The 17,583-nt window shown below is 36.8% G+C and overlaps 1 protein-coding gene across 3 annotated transcripts in view; it reads left to right on the forward strand.

Annotated features, from left to right (window-relative positions):
• Kat6b (lysine acetyltransferase 6B) overlaps positions 1 to 17,583 on the forward strand; it is a 185,232-nt gene that overhangs the window by 143,970 nt on the left and 23,679 nt on the right. For all 3 annotated transcript variants that reach the window (XM_026390192.2, XM_026390193.2, XM_026390194.2), the window contains exons 12-13: positions 20 to 181; positions 3,429 to 3,522. In XM_026390192.2, coding sequence (XP_026245977.1) covers positions 20 to 181; positions 3,429 to 3,522 — 256 coding nt within the window. The remainder of the gene's footprint in view (positions 1 to 19; positions 182 to 3,428; positions 3,523 to 17,583) is intronic.

Here is a 17,583-nt window from a genome sequence, read left to right on the forward strand (position 1 = left end):
GTCTGTTTCTTTTTGCTAGGTTGATGGGAATATGAGCAAAATTTATTGCCAAAACCTTTGCTTGTTAGCCAAGCTCTTCCTGGACCACAAAACCTTGTATTATGATGTTGAGCCATTCCTTTTTTATGTCCTTACAAAAAATGATGAAAAAGGCTGTCATCTGGTTGGATACTTCTCTAAGGTAAAACAAGAGCCAGCATGACCTTAATTTTCTTCTTTGAAATGTTTTTAGTAGAACCCAATTCTTTGAACAGAGCTTTCTTATTACTATAATTTGAATAAGTGGCACATGTTTCTGAAAAGCTCAGGTTCTTGTTTAGAACTCATTAAAAAACAAACAAACAAACAAACAAACAAACAAAAGAGCATGGTGCCTAGGAAGTGTGTAAGGATCCCAGCCCTGTGTGCTGTGTTGACTGTCAGCATCTTTGTGATGTTATAATTGCAGTCTTGTAGACCACCTGTCATCCTTGATTTTCGACATGTTAACCTTATTTTTCATCTCCCCTTAAGTATCAACGTGAAGGTTTAATGTAATGTAACATTTAAGAGCCCACTCTCCTTTCTTCTTGTTGCCTTCCCCTCTGTGGTCAATAATGATCTCAAGTGAGTTAGAACATTGACATTTGGACAGTCAGGCTGATACACTTGGCTCTCTTACTCTCTGTGCTATTGTTTTAAATTCTGAAGCAGACTCACCTTGCTGTTAACATGGGGAAGACCTGGACATATTGAGGGGCAATAGCTTGTCTTTGTCATTGGAGCAATTTTCCCTTATTCTTCTGCAGTAAGGCTACTGAGAAACAATAATTCATACATAGTAAAGAAGAACTGGGTTTTAAGATGGTTACCAGGTAGTGATCTTAGTTTTTTTTAGGTACTTAAGGAAATGGTCACATAAACAGACATGGTAATTTTGAGACTTATAGGCAGAAGGTAAACCATGCAAACCCTGTAATTTTTCTGATATATTTTTTCATGTTTGGTGATAAGATAAATGAAATTTAATGAATCTACTTTTCTATAATGTAAATGGAATACTTTATAGAAGTGATGTTTTTATGGGGAATCAAAAGATAAAGTATATATGAAAATTCTTGCAAACTATATTTATTCTAAATTTGAGAATCAACCATGAGACCATAACCAAAAGTAAGAATGAGAGCCAGCATTCATGGAAAACTTCCTCAATATTTTAATCCACATATTTGGCCAAACTTTTAAATGAATATGAAAAAAGTTAATTTGCACATTACAGTTCAAAAATTGTCAGAATTAACACAAAATAAAACAATAAATAGGAAACAGATTTATATAATTTATAGGACACCTTACCTTTTATATAGGTATTTTAAGATCTTTTTCTCCGAGTTTAAAATAATAGTGATCTTAATTGTCCTTCCTATTGGAAAATGCTGTTTCTTTAAATAGGTATGAGTTTAAACAGGGCTTAATGGTGCCTGCCTTCCTTGTTATGCATTGAGTCTTACATTGACTTGTGGATAGTAACAATGCATACAATTGGTGGTGACTCTTTAAAAAAAAAAAAAAATATATATATATATATATATATATATATATATATACATACATACATACAATATGTATATATATTTTTTAATATCTTTGTTTTATTTATTTATTATTTTATGTGGTGCGGAGGATTGAACCCAGTACCTCACGAAAGCAAGGCAAGCGTTCAGCCACTGAGCTACAACCCCAGCCCCTGGTGGTGATTTGTAGTGTTTCATTTTCTGCCTGTCTTCTCCCTGGGTGCTCAACAGCTTACTAAGAATAAGCTGAACTTTATCCTGTTTTGTTACAGATTATTCCATGTGTTAATATTTCAGAACACTAATACATTTGGCAGGATAGTGAAACAAAAATTAATCTAAAAAGTAACTGTGTTTGGGGGCTGAGATTGTGGCTCGGAGGTAGAATGCTTGCTTGGCATGCATGGCCACTGGGTTCAAGCCTTAGCACCACATAAAAATAAAATAAAGTTATTGTGTTCACCTACAACTAAAAAATAAAATGTTAAGAAAAAAAGTAACCGTGTTAAAAGACTGGATTCCATTTCAGTTGGAATTGTGGAGGAGTTTGGCCCTTGGGGTTATATTAAATCAAATTCTAGTGGTTATCAAAAAGATGTGTTAAGGAGGGGGAAAGGATTGCTGTTGGTTTGGATTTCAAAACTCCCAATCTGGAAATAGTTCTAGACAATGAAAGGAATAGCATCAAGGATAAATCCTTTTAACCTAGAGCATATCTCTTTTTCCTTAGAGTGACCCATTATCTAACTTTGCAAAGTAAAATTAATTATTTGAACCTTTGCCATTGATGTGCACATCCAATGATGGACATTTCATCTTCCAAAGAAAATGGACTCACATTATTGCTTCCTTCTCATTTTTTAGAGGTTCCACAGACAGCTACAAATGTGCAAAATTTGGGAGCTCATCTTTTTTACAAAGAAATCTTTAATTCTACCCTGTAGGGTTTTTTCCACAATCATTTCCTGTGATCTTTCAAATAGGTTCATTAAAGATCTGGGTGTTCTGAAGCAATTCTTTGATGTGGTTGATTCCATTTGTGGTCAATCTCATTTGTGGTTTGTATTTGGCCAGAGCTTTCACAAACTCAACAGCATTTTCCAGATCTTCTCTGTGTAGGTTTTGGCAGCTTCTGTGTACTCTGAATAAAATGTTGCTGCCCTGATGCCACATCCCATGATAATTGCAAAAAGTTTTTCAAGCAGTTTCTCATCATATTCTACCTAGTCTTCCTCTTGGTTTCAGACTGTTGGTGGTGTTTTGCTCTCTTTTTTTGTCTGGAGGCTTTGGGGTTTCTTGTTGTTTTCCTTTTTGTTCTTTACTGTTTTCCTGGTTTGAAATTTAGTTATTTCTATGTACCTTTTGGCCTTGACTTTTAACTTACAGTAGATTGTATTTGTGCACATCTCCTTACATGTCTACTATTTTAGTTTCACTGAGGCTTTTTCTCAAAGGCAAAAGATTGCTGTTGCAGAGGAGTAAATTATTATTTAGCAAAGTTGCCAACTATATTCTAACTTACTGCACTGGGTAACTCTCTGGATATTATTTTCTCAATCTCCCAAATTGTATGAACAAGGAAGGAAAGCATTTCTTACATGCTGTTTGTATTCTGTTTCATTTGGTTTATATTTCCTTGAATTCATTATTCATATTTGATGGTTTCAACTTTCAAGAATAAAGATTTGTGAGGCATGCCCAGAATTGATGGTTTGTTGTTAGTTGGTTTGGTTAACACAATAGTATTATTTTGCTTGATGCTGACCTAACCTACTGCTCACCTGAGTATACTGTTTTACAAGGACAGTGGCAGGTGCAGGAATTGCCCACTTCAGCAGAGCTCTGACATACTTGATCTGTTTCTCCTTCCCTCAGGAAAAGCTTTGCCAGCAGAAGTATAATGTCTCCTGCATAATGATCATGCCCCAGCACCAAAGGCAAGGATTTGGACGGTTTCTCATTGATTTTAGTAAGTGAAGTGCTTTATTTACTTTCATGATCCAGGGAGCAGGATACAGTAACACATAAAACTTTATTTAACCTACTTTGGTGTTTTCATCAATAGATAATGGGATTTCTGTTTATATTTACATAGGTTAGAAAATCTTCCTCAAGCGAAAAATTTACTGCTGCTCAGTTATTGTATTCTAGGAAATTGAGACTAGATCTCTTGCAGTGTCACTGGCTCACAAAGCCATTATGCTGAAGGAACTGGCGGAATTACATTCCATTCTATGGTGCTCATGCTCATTAGCACCAAAAGAGGCAATTATTTGCAATTAAATCTAAAGGAAATATTATTTAAAAGGATTTTCAGCTTTCTAAAATTTTGCCTGTAATCTTATAGGGTATAGAGTGGGAAAGGAATTTTTCCATTTACAAACACAATTCTTTAGGTAGCCTATCCTTAGCCCCACTAGTAGAAATAATTCTTATGTTGGTTTGTTTTAATTTCCCTTTTCTATTATGAAAGCTATTATAGTGTTTGTGTCTAGAGGTTTCCCAAGATACATTTATTTTATATACACTTTAATCTTCTGAGCCTCAATTAAAAATCAGTAGCACAAGATGTTTTTTAAAAAATGGTCATTTGTTTTTTCCTTGTTTATATTATATTGAGTGCATATAATGTTAAGATGGCATTTAGAGAAATGATTCAAATTATGCAGGTAACATGAAGGCTAGGAATCCCATGATACTAGTCATTTCTGGCTGTGTTAAAATCTGTCACTTGGAACTGTGTGCTTCTTGGTTATCACATTGCAGTTTGTTGACTGAAAGGAGGAAAATTTAGAATTCTTGCATAATCTTCATAAGGCATATCAAATGTAAAAACCACAATGTAGATACAGTCACAAATCCATGAGAAAATATGTTACACCCAAGTCTATATTATTAGTTTTTGTTTGGGGACAAAATAACTGCATACTAGTTTTGGACTGATTTGTACAATATATTGGCATTGAAAGATACAATTATTTTAAAATAAGTAACTTTGGTTGATTACTTTAACATTTTTAGGTAACATTTTCCATTTGTAATTTATTACCCTAGTCTTATAGATTCTTTTCTGACCTAGTTTTCCCTAGGAGGGCCACCTTATTGGTATACCATTTTTATTTTACAGTCTGAGCTGTTAAAGTATTTCTAAGGGCAAAATCATTGTCTATTCTAGAGTTTTTTGTGGCCATCATTCATAAGTTGTTCATACATATTGTTTCCAGTATGCATAGCAGCCATTTGAGTTAAACTTTCAATAGTATTTGTGTGCTTACAGAATAAGGCAAACTCTTTAGCTCGATATTCAAGATTTTTAAACACCTAGTTCCAACCCATCTTTACCCTTTTTTTTTTTTTTTTTTAGTTCACTGATCTCTTTTTTTCTTAAATACTCTGAACATACCCCCGTACCTCCATTCTTTGTCTATGCAGTCCCTTCCCTGACATGACTGCTTGCTCCTTTCCAGTCTCTATCTATTCAGTTCTGAGCATTGATAAGAGCTGGCTCAAGAGCTGCTGCCTTTTGATTCCATCTCCTGGAATTTCATCTCATATCCTTCTTGACTCCATATTCTATACTATTGCACTTAACCACCCTTTTTGCTTCTTTGTAGTAATCATCAATGTACGTGTCATGCATCCAACTTATCATAACCTCTTTAGATGCCTTCTTATTTGTATCTAGTAGGACAGTTTCCTCAGTAATCTGCATGAGATATATTTTTGTTGATAATAATGAAATCTTCAAAGTGATGTGGTTGCTGCCCACAATAATTTTCTACATAAAATTCAAAAGGAACTGTTACTTACCAGGTAAGAATTCAAGCTCTAATTATAGTAGGATCTCAGTTGTACAACATGATCTGGTACTAAGGCCTTCCCCATGACACAAATGGCCCAGGTAATAGAGACTTTCCTTCAAAGGCTGAAGCTTTATATTTTTATGTATTTTAGTGGTTCAGATTTTTTTTTCTTTAAATCAGGTATCATTTACTAACTGTTTTTAAAAGAAACAGGAGATTGGAGGATAGACTTGGGTTTACAGCCCACTCTACCATCCCCTGCCATTTCTCAGACCTGTGCCCGGGTAAGTTGCCTGGCCCAAATGAGGATCCCTGAAATGCCTCCTCTCAGAGACCTTGGGAGGACAGAGAAACCTGGTATGGTGGTGACACTTAAACCCTGTCAGAATGGCACTTGTTTGGAGGTGTCCTTGTCATCTGGGAGCTTTTAGTTCCAGAGAACTCAGTAGGGCCTGACTCTTACAAGAACACTTCTCAAGAGGGTCCTTTGAACCTCACTGGAGATTTGACAACCCCTTCCATGGGGAACATTTTCAGAGCTGACAAGAAACCATCCTCTTCCTGCCAGGATAAGTAGAGGGGCACTTCACTTCTACGTGAGCATAACCAAAGCTTGATGAGACTTGGAACAAGAGGGCCCTTTTGCATTGGAGACACCCAAAGCAGGGAGGCTGACTGTTCCTGATTCTTTCAGGGCTTGTTCCTCCTAGAACCTGTAGGTTTTGGCTCCTAGATATCTGCTTCCTTCCCATCCTCCAGGGCTTTTCTCCAGAACAGACTCAGGCAAGGGCCTCTAGGAGACTCTCCAGTTCTAGTTTCCACAGTGCCTTCCCCTCTGTAGGCCTAAGTTTACCCTACTGTGTCAAAAGGAAATTGGAGGAAATGATTCTCAAGGTCCGTTTCTGAACCAATGGTTCACCTGTCTGTGAAGGGCTAAGACTTCCTCTGATCTGAAAAAGGATTTTAGATTCCCAAGAGAGGTACTATAAAGGCTAAGGCTAATAGTTTATTTTATTTTGATTGTTTAGTGAAAAATGTATTTGAGTCTACCTTGTGTTTTCAAACATGAACTACAAAATGCAGACAAACCTTTTCTGAATGACAGTATTGTGATCATTTCCACTCCCAGGATGTGAACAGGCAAGGTGGTGCTGAGGGTCAGATTCTAGATTTTCTTTCCTGTACCTGTTGCATTGCGCCTACACTGGAGTGGATTAAGGAGTGTAATGAAAGATTTGAATAAAGTTGAAAGGGAATTGGTATTCTTCCCTTAAAGAAGAGGCTGGGGGAAGAGTGGTTCTGTTTTTTTGTTGTTGTTGTTGTTTTTCAGTGCTAAGGATGGAACTTCTATCCTTACATTTGCTACCACTGCCTATCCCTACCCCTGGGGGAAAAGTTTTATAACACTCAGGGACCACAGGAACTGATGTAAACTCAATAGAAATTCAGTTTAAAACCAAAAGAATTTCTTAGCCATAGAAGTTTTTTAAAGAAGATAGATCAGGCTGCTGAAAAAATTGAAAGTATCTCCTGGGAAGTTATTTAAAATAATAGCAGATAAACATCTTCCCAGAACTATTTAGATCCCCTCTTTGCTGAGGGAGGGCATGGATCACTTATAATCATTTTTGACCTCTTTATTCAATGGTCAGGGCAATAAAGGAAAACTAGGATTGGAGGTTTTCTTTTTTAATTTTTTTAATATGTATTTTTAGTTGTAGTTGGACACAACACCTTTATTTCATTTGTTTATTTTTGTATGTGGTGCTGAGGATCGCCCAGGTTCTTGCACGTGCGAGGCGAGCACTCTACTGCTGAGCCACAACCCCCAGCGCCAGGATTGGAGGTTTTCTAAAATCTGTTCTGGTTTGTAAGGAACCTTTTAATGGTTTAATTTATTTCTTCTTTGTACATGAGTCTGGGGTCTTTTGATCAGGGTAGCGTTTTCAGTAAGTATAAATAAAGTTGTAAAACACGAAAATCTTTGTTTTGTTTATGATTGCTAGTTTAGCAAGCTGAAACAAGATGCAGACAAAGTAAAAGCTATCATAGCCCCCTTGCACCCTGAACCGTAGGCATGATTAAATATAATAAGGAACTACAAATACAGGGCTTTGGTTACTGTTCTCCAGAATAATGGAAAAGGTGGAAGGGTCATCTGTAGGGCCAAATGCTGCCCTTATTCCGGAATAAGTTGTTTGTCTCTAGCTTCCTAGGGCAGGTTGTCTGGGATTTGTCAGAGCAAGGCTCCCCAGGAGGCAATTGCAGAGCTTGACCGACATGACTGAAGACCACTAACTCCCAGCCTACTCATAAACTACCTCATGGGTTTTGTGGCTATGCTCAAAATCTACCTTGGTGGGCAAAAGGGTGACTGTCATGGCTGAAGCTGATTCCACATTCTCTTCTCCTGGACTCTGATATTCCCTCTATTCCTTAGGAATCTTAAAGTCCCCCCCATCTCTTGTCTCCATCCACAAACTCATGCATGCATATGCATACACATAAATGACCACCAGTCTGTATCCCCAGGAGACATCTGGACTTTAGAGAAGTCCCCTTTCCACAAGACTTCTGCAATTATTGTTATAAGCCCTCCCACAGGCAAGGCCAAGGGCTGCTCTTCCCACAAGACACTGCCAAGTACTAGGGTACCAGAGTGTTTGCTGGTGGACTCCTGTTTCCAGAGCCACTGAGCAGTGAATGCTTGACTCATCTCACTATTTTTCTTTTTAATTTTGAAATTATTTCAGACTTAGAAGAAAGTTATCAAAATATCACCAAAAATGCCCATAATTCTCCACCTAGATCCTCCACATTAACATTTTATCACATCAGCATTATTATTCTCAACATCTCCCTCCCATGTATATGATAATTTATCATTTTGAGAGTAAATGGCAGACATGTTCTACCTTTACCCCTAAACATTGCAGTGTTTTATGCTTTTATACATACTCACAATACAAATGATCAAAACCAAGAAATTAATGTTAATTTAGCAGTATCATCTAATTCTACATATTTCATTCAGCTTTCTATTTTTTTTTTTTTTGTTGTTATCACAGATTGAACTTAGGGGCACTTAACCACTGAGCCACATCCCCAGCCCTATTTTGTATCTTATTTAGAGATAGGGTCTCACTGGTTGTACTTCGCTTAGTTGCTGAGGTTGGTTTTGAACTTATAATCGTCCTGCCTCAGCCTCTGGAGCCACTGGGATTACAGGCATGCACCACTGAACCCGGCTTCTTCATTCATCTTTCAGTATTTGCCAGTTTTCACTTACGTCCCTTCAGTGGGGTTTAAAAACAAAACAAAACTCTGTCCAAGATCACAGGTCATTTTACTTTTTATGTTTCTTGTCATGTTTAGTTATTAAGTCTCTTAAATTTATTATTTTTTTTTAGAGAATTTTTTTAAATATTTATTTTTTAGTTTTTCGGCGGACACAACATCTTTGTTTGTATGTGGTGCTGAGGATCGAACCCGGGCCGCACGCGAGCGTGCTACCGCTTGAGCCACATCTTCAGCCCTCTTAAATTTATTTTAGCCTGGTATAGTACCTAGTCATTTTTCACTTTGTTTTTCATTATTTCAATATTTTTGAAGTGTACGTGTCTCTTATTTTACAGTGTCCCTCTTTTGGGCTTCTGTGATGTTTCATCATGATTAGATGCAGGTTATATACTTTTTGGCAAAAAATACCAGAAAAGTAATGTTGTGTCCTCCTTGATGCCTCTCACTAGTATCACATAATAATATATTTGTCTCATTATTGGGTTAAGGTGGTTTCTGCTGGTTTTCTTCACTGTGAAATTACTGTTTTCCTCTTTGTAATCAGTAAGTACATGGTAAGAAGATACTTGAGGATTACATAAAAATCTTATTTCTCTTCCAATTTTTACCTGCCAGTTTCAGCATTTATTTATTCTTTTTTTAATTTTTAATTTTTAAATTTATTTTAATTAGTTATACATGACAACAGAATGCATTTATGCACTTTGATATACATAGATGGAATATAATTTCTCATTTTTCTGAATGTACATGTTGTAGAATCACATTGGTCACACAGTCACAAATATACATGAAGTAATACCATCTGTTTTTTCTATTATCCTTCCTATCTCCACATCCCCACCCCTCCCCTCCCTTCACTTCCCTCTACCTAATCTAAGGTAAGTCTATTCTCTAGTTTCCTTCCCCCTTTATTGTGAACTAGCACATGCATCAACATTCGGCCTTTGGTTTTTTGGGATTGGCTTATTTTGCTTAGCATGATATTCTCCAACTCCATCTATTTAATGGTAAATACCAAAATTTCATTCTGAGTAATATTCCATTGTGTATGTGTTTATCACATTTTCTTTGTTTATCTACTGAAAGACACCTAGACTGGTTCCATGGTTTAGTATTGTGAATTGAGCTACTATAAACATTGATGTGGCTATATCACTGTAGTATGCTGATTTTATGTCCTTTGGATATAGACTGAGGAGTGGGATTGCTGGGTCAAATGGTGGTTTCATTCCAAGTTTTCTGAGGAATCTCCATACTGCTTTCCATGGTAGTTGTACCAATTTGTAATCCCATCAGCAATGATGAGTGTACCTTTTCCCCCATGTCCTTGTTAACATTTATTGTTGCCTATATTCTTGAAGATTGCCATTCTGACTGGAGTAAGATGAAATCTTAGTGTAGTTTTGATTTACATGTCTCTTAATTGCTAGAAATGTTGAACACTTTTTCATATATTTGTTGATTGATTGTTATTTCTTCTTCTGTGAAGTGTCTATTCAGTTCCTTAGCCCATTTGTTGATTGGGTTATTAGGTTTTTTTTTTTTTTTTTTGGTGTTAAGTTTTTGGAGTTCTTTATATATCCTAGAGATTAATGCTTTATCAGAGGTGCATGGGGTAAAGATTTTCTCCCAATCCGTAGGCTCTCTCCTCACATTATTGAATGTTTCTTTTGCTGAGAAGAAGCTTTTTAATTTGAGTCTATCTAATTTATTGATCCTTGATTTTACTTCTTGTACTTTAGGGATCTTGTTAAGGAAGTTAGATTGTAGGCTGATAATGGTGAAGATTTGGGCCACTTTTTCTTCTATTAGGCACAGGGTCTCTATTCTAGTGCCAAAGTCTTTGATCCACTTTGAGTTGATTTTTGTGCAGAGTTAGAGCTACATATGGATTTCCAGTTTTACCAGCACCACTTAATTGAATAGGCTTTTTTAAAAATACTTATTTTTAAGTTGTTGATAGACTTTATTTTATATATATATATATATATATATATATATATATATATATATATATAGTGCTGAGTATCAAACCCAATGCTTCATACATGCTAGACCAGTGCTCTACCACTGAACCACAGCCACAGCCCCTCCTCCTTTTAATTGGTATTCTGTAAGGAAGAACTTTTCCTTTTCCCCAATTCATTGAATTATTCATCTACTTATTCATGTAATTGTAAACTCATGGGTTTTTAATTCTGTAAAATAGAATAAAATTACTACCTATTGATTTTGGTGTTTCCAAAACATCAGATTGTCTCAAACATAAATTGTTTCAAACTGCTTCAAGCTATCTTTTGGGCCCTTTGGACATGTTCTCATTCTTTGAATATTTCCTTGCTTTCTGATACAATATGCTGTTCCAGATTCATCTTATTCTTATCCTTTCCTTTAGCTAGCCAAGGACTCACCCATTTCTCCTAAAGGCCTTAGTTCCTTAAAGTAGATAACATTGCTTTTAGAAAGCACTGTCCGGGCTGGTTGCAGTGGTACATGTCAGTAATCCAAGTGACTTGGGAGGCTGAGGCAGAAAAATTGCAAGTTCATGACTAGTCTCTGCAACTTAGTGGGGCCCTAACCAACTTATGAGACCCTATCTCAAAATAAAAAATACATTTAAAAAAAAAAAAAAATACCTGCGGATGTTGCTCAATGTGGAAGGAAGGAAGGAAACATCTGGTCACTGGCATACTTATTGCTACTGGAGCATCACTGTTTTTAGGCCCTCTCAGATATAGAGATAGGAAAGGATATTTATATGTGTTTGTAACTCAGACTTTCACTATCCAAAATGTATTTTATTTATGTGCTTTATCTTAGACTGAACATTTAAGTAACTTCAGAATTGCTAACACATACCAATGAGAAAACTAACCTCTTAACTAGTGGTCAGTGTTCATGTACCGTTCCTTTTGACTTTATCCTTAGTATTTCTTAGTATATTTAGTCACAAGACATTACTTGGATTAGTTCCTTTAAATTTTTTTTTCTTCTTTGTGGTTATATTACTCATTGAAATACAGTTAGGCTTATTTGTTTTCAGTTTTACTACTTTCCCCCCTCCATCCCCGTCTTTAAAAAAAATTAAAGTCATGCCTGGTACAGTGGCACACACCTGTAACCCCATGACTCCAGAGGCTGAGATCAAAGGATCACAAGTTTAAGGCCAGCCTCAGCAAGACCCTGTCCCAAAAAAAAAAAAAAAAAAAAAAAAAAATCAACAATGAAAAGGGTTGGGGATGTAGCTCATTGTTAAGGTGCTCTTGGAATCAATTCCTGGTACCAAGAAAAAATTAAAAGTTAGAATATAAAACATGAGCATGATTTCAAAATGGAAACCATACTAAAGGGTACACTTAAATGTCTCACACTTCCCTTATCCCCTTTATATTCTCATTCCCTGATCCTTACTGTTTCTTTTAGTACAAATGAGCAGCTAACTGGTTTTTCTCATTTCTCCTCCTTTATTACATAAAAGGTAACATGCCATAATCTTCTGTGTTTTGCTTCTTTTCATTAATAATATAGCCTGGATATCACTTCATAGAGGTTTTTTATTCTCTTAACATCTGCTTCATATTCCATTGTGTGGAGGTATATAGTTGATTGATTCACCCCCTTCTCTATGTATGGGGCTATAGATAATTTCCAGTATTTTTGCTATTTTAAAGGTGCTTTAGTGAGTTATCTTGGTCATGTTTTTATTGATATAATTTATTTTATAGTAGTTATAGTATATAATATGTACTCCAGTGGTTCCATTCTGATTGGTTGGGTGATAGCTGAGCAAACAATTCTTTTTTTCTTGGATCCATAGAACCAGGACCCTGCCTGATAGCAGAGACCCAGGGAAACCAGCTGACTCAGCTTCTGCTGAATGGGAGAACAGCATTGTAGCTGGTGTTGAGAGAGGATGGCATCCTCACTCACCATGAGTTTATGCATTTATCAGATTCCAAACTGGGGGACGAAGGAGGATGAAAATTCACTTTCTTGATTTTTTTTTACCTCTCTGATTCAGCCTTTATTGATTGGGGGACTCTAGTCTACACTCTGCTAAATACCAGTGACAAAATGGAGACGACAGATCTTGCTGGGTGGTCAGGTTCATTGATGAGTCAACAGTTGCTGTACAGTATGTTTGTACTGGATGCTTTGAGAGCTCACAGGAAGTTGAAGTGAAAACATTCCAGGCTGAATGGTGGAATGTAGGCTGAGAGAACTATCATACTCAACAGCATGACCACATGAGGAAGCATTTTAGATGTTTAAGTGACTACAAAAGAGACTCTAGGTAGATTAAAGAATCATATGATTAACCTAAAACCTAAAATAAAATGGACACAAGAACATTAAAAAGTTAAAAGAATATACAGTTACTTATCTGATCTTTAGATGGTCAAAGAAATTCTGGGCATCAAAGCAATGAAAGAAGTAATGAAAAAAAGTATGCAGGTGAACTTGATTATAAAAATCTGAAACTTCAGTGTGGTAAAAAGTATTGATATTGGACTGGGGTTGTGGCTCAGTGGCAGAGCACTTGTCTCTCACATGTGAGGCACTGGGTTCGATCCTCAGCCCCACATAAAAAAATAATAATAAACAAAATAAAGATATTGTGTCCATGTATAACTAAAAAAAATACTGAAGGGAAGGAAAAGTATTGACATTTAGCTAGACAGTGCATTCCTGTAATCCTAGTAACATAGGAGGCTGAGGCAGGAGGATTATAAGTTTGAGGCCAGTCTGGGTGACTTAGGGAGACCCTGTCTCAATTAAAAAATTAAATGGACACAGAGGATGTATCCAGGGTAGAACATTCTTGGGTTCAATCCCTAGTATTGAGGGTGTATTAAAAGCAAGCATAATGGGAAAGGTGTTTGCATCAGATATACCAGGGTATAAGTTTGGGTATCCATCCATGTGCTGCTTTCCATGAATGCCAGAGCTCAGCAAGGGGCCTGTATTCAAGGAATCTGCTGGAAGTTGTTGGCGTGATATGGTTGCTGAAGCTATAGATGTAAGTGAAGACAGCCAGTGAAGAGAGTGTAAGGAAAAAGAGCTGAGGATAGAGTGTTTAAAGTTGCAATATCTCAAAAGCTAATCAAGAATGTGGAGCTTATTGAGGAAATTGGAAAACGTCCAGAAATTGGAAGAAAATCAGGAGAAAATGTCAGGAAAAGCAGAAGATGTCAGCCTTTCAATTGCAGCAGTAACAATAATCATAATCACAGCTGACATTTCTAGAGCACTTGCTGTGTGTCAGGCACTGTCACCTGAATTACACACATTAACTTAATTCTCGGAGAAAGCTATGAGGTAAGTTACTGTTATCATCTGTCTTTGGGGGTCATAGAGACACTAAGAAACTCAGGTTTAAGGTCTTTCCCCAGCCGGTATTCAGTGTCCCAGAGAAAATGGGGTAAGATGTATATTTTGGAGAACTATGATTTAAGTGGAATTAAATGAAGCAAACTGAAAAAGTTTGACCGTCAAGGGCTGGGGCACAGAAACCTGGTTGTTTTAAGCTGGGAAGACTGGAACACTGGGAGATTGTGTGTGTGTGTGTGTGTGTGTGTGTGTGTGTGTGTGTGTGTGTATTCCTACCGCCCTAGCTAACTATACATTCAGGCATTTTTAAAATTAGTATCTGAATACTTGGGAACGATCATAAAAATTTGTCAGCAGGTTCAGTCCTTGGCTTTCTTTATTCAGTCTTAAAGTATACAGTGTCGGGGTTGTGTTCATGGAACAAGTCTGTAACCACAGGAAATGAGAGTGAATGAATTAGGCGTTCACTTCAGGAAATTCACTTTGCTGGCATTTTCTGTGATATGTTGAGGGTTTCACCTTGGCTTTCATGAGGTTGTATACTATTTAAAACTGAGTCCCTAATTAGTTTGTGCTGCTGGAAGATGGGTGCAGGTGAACTGGTGTAATGCCTCCAAGTTATGAAACTTATGTCTTAAGCATGATGAGCCATGTGCTTCCACTTATTGTCTTAAAAATGATGCCCAACTCACAGCACATGGTTTAAGAAAAGTAGGAAATACAATAAACATTTAAGGAAAGATGTTTTGGAGGAACAGTTTAGTACGTTATCTCTATTCTACTTGTGCACTAAAAGCATTAACTGGTGTGATTTTCATACCTCATTCTTCCCCCTTCTGATTCTAACAGCAGAGATCTCTTGCTTAGGTGAAACTACTACCTGCATCCCTGGGGATTCATCCTCTTCACAGCTCCTAGCTGATTTCTTGAGGAAGTGCTTCTTAAGCCGAGAAAGGCATTTTCTTCCTAGTTTCCTACTTCCTGCGTCTCTGCCTTTCTAAGTCCATGAAGCAGACTTCAGAAAAAAAGTCCTGTGCTTCATGTCTGCCTAGAGGATATGATTCCAGGAAGCTAAGCATGGCCTCTCAAAGAGAAAAATTTCTCCCTTGTGTGCTGGCCACAGGCTTAAATGTTGTATTATATGATATCTGAATATAGGAATGTCTTTCATAGTAGTTTTGGCTGCTGGCTATTAACTTCCAGTTTTAACATTTCCAGTAGACCTTTTAAAAGAAAAAAAAACTTTCGACTTTTTCAAAACAAAAGATACCTCAAAACAATTTACATAAAACAAGAGTGATTTTTAAGCAGTGATTTAGAGTGATTTCATCCTACATGGAAATTGATTCTTGGAATAAGGTTTTGATACTAACTGGCCTGCCTCCTGTGGTAAGTAGGATTTGGGTTCCATTAAGTGGTTTTATCTGACAGTTGGCAAGACCTAAGGAATCCATGAGTGTACAGGAGTCAATAGCTTTTCTCAGAGGGAAGTTGAGGATGACATTTTTTAGAGGCACTGGCCATAAAATAAAAATTAAAAAAAAAAAAAAAAACGTAGGCTGAGCAGGTAGAAAGTCATTTAGAAAGTTGTGTAGGTTTTTTACATGTGTTTTGTTCATGTCCTTCACCAGAAGGAACTTTCATGAGGCAGGGCTTAGTTCTCTACTGGATTTCCTGGAAGAGCCTGATGCTTAGTATGTTCTTATTATTTGTAGAACAAATGTTAAATGAATTAACAGGGAACGAGTTTCCTAATGTGCTTTCTCTTGTCATGTGTGATTCTCAGGAAAAATCTGTCTTACTAGAAAGTATCAGTCAGCACTAGTATACTTCCTGGTGTTGTCAGGTGTGTCTGCCCTCTTAGGAGGCCTGGAGCTTTTGTTGGGGTTCAACCTCTGTCAAGATCACTTAAAATTGCAGCAGTAAGAATATTGGTCAGAGGAAAGGGGAGCTGTGACACAAATCATATTTAAACAAAGTTGGCCCGAGGCATACTTCTCTTCTTACCTTTTCCTGTCAGATAATTAATTTGTAATGCATTTATTTTAGAAGGAAAATTCCAACAGTAGTCATGAGAAGTTGTAAATAAAGCTTCCTTTTTGCTCAGCTTTTCCAGCAGCCCTTCCTGGTGAACAGTCAAGCAACCGTTAAGGAATAAGAAGTTGTGCATTAGAATTGGTGCTCAGGTCTTTCCTAGCCTTATTAAAGAATGGGACCTCTACCCTAGACACTTGTTGAAAGAAACTGGGCCAGCAGCTGTGTCCTCTGGGTGTTTGCTGAGTTTTGGAAGACTCATTTTGACCTGTGTAATCAAGGATAATGATGACATATATTTTAATAGGATTCTAGTCTGTAATATAATAAGGAAAATGGCTATTTTTCCTTATTTGCTCATTATAATACTTTGCACTAAAAGCCTTTGCCATTACTGTTTTATTACATTGAGCTGAAGCACGATATATTTTAATATGCTAAAGATAACATCAAGGTTGAAAATTGAGCTCTGGGTGATTTATTCAGAGGTAGACTGTTACAGAATGCATTGAAATGAGTTGCGTGAGGCAGTGCAGCCAACAATTTATTTATGTATCTTTTTTTAAACTAAGCTTGTCATAAATAAGAGCAAATAAATAGTTCTTATAGAATAGTTTGTATTCATTGCTTCAATGAAAACATTGTAAATATGAAACATATGGTCTGCAGACTCTCATTTTTCCTGAAAGATACTGTTTTGCCTTACGTAGCTTTTTCAAGTTTTGTCGTGCAGGTGAGTTTTTTTGTTTGTTTGTTTTCTGTCTGGGTTTCTAACATTGATTGGCATTTGTGTTAAAAAGCATGTTGAAGCCCACTACGGGACAAATTCCATTCAAATAATTAGCAAATAACCTAATCTTTAGCAGTGAATGGAACCTTAGCCTCAGCATCAGGAGGACAGGACTTGTTCACTGATGAACTTGATGCCACAAGCATAGTGCATAGTACATGGTAGGTGCACATTAATGGTTTGTTAAGGGAATAAATGAATAAACGAATGCCTGATCAGTTCATCTTCTTCTTTATATCCATTTCAGCACTTATCAGTTATATTTAGCTAGCTTCTGATAGATTTCAGATCTTCTCAGTCTTTTGTTTTTTCCTATTACCTATCCCTTCATACCTCCCTTCTGCAGACATGCTTTACAGACTATGCCAAGGATGGCCTAAGTGATGCACATATAAGAATAAATGAGGGGCTGGGGATGTGGCTCAAGCGGTAGCGCGCTCACCTGGCATGCGTGCGACCCGGGTTCAATCCTCAGCACCACATACCAACAAAGATGTTGTGTCTGCCGAGAACTAAAAAAATAAAAATATTAAAAAAAAAATTCTCTCTCTCTCTCTCTCCTCTCTCACTCTCTCTTTTAAAAAAAAATAAATAAATAAATGAGGGCCTAGGGTTATAGCTCAGTGGTGGAGTGCTTACCTAGTACGTGTGAGGCACTGGGTTTGATCCTCAGCACCACAATAAAAATAAGTAAATAAAATAAAGATATTGTGTCCACCTACAACTTAAAAAAAAAAAAAAGAATAAATGATCTAGTCCTTGCCTATAG

The sequence above is a fragment of the Urocitellus parryii genome, chromosome 5 (assembly GCF_045843805.1).
Source record: "Urocitellus parryii isolate mUroPar1 chromosome 5, mUroPar1.hap1, whole genome shotgun sequence".
Taxonomy (NCBI): Eukaryota; Metazoa; Chordata; class Mammalia; order Rodentia; family Sciuridae; genus Urocitellus; species Urocitellus parryii.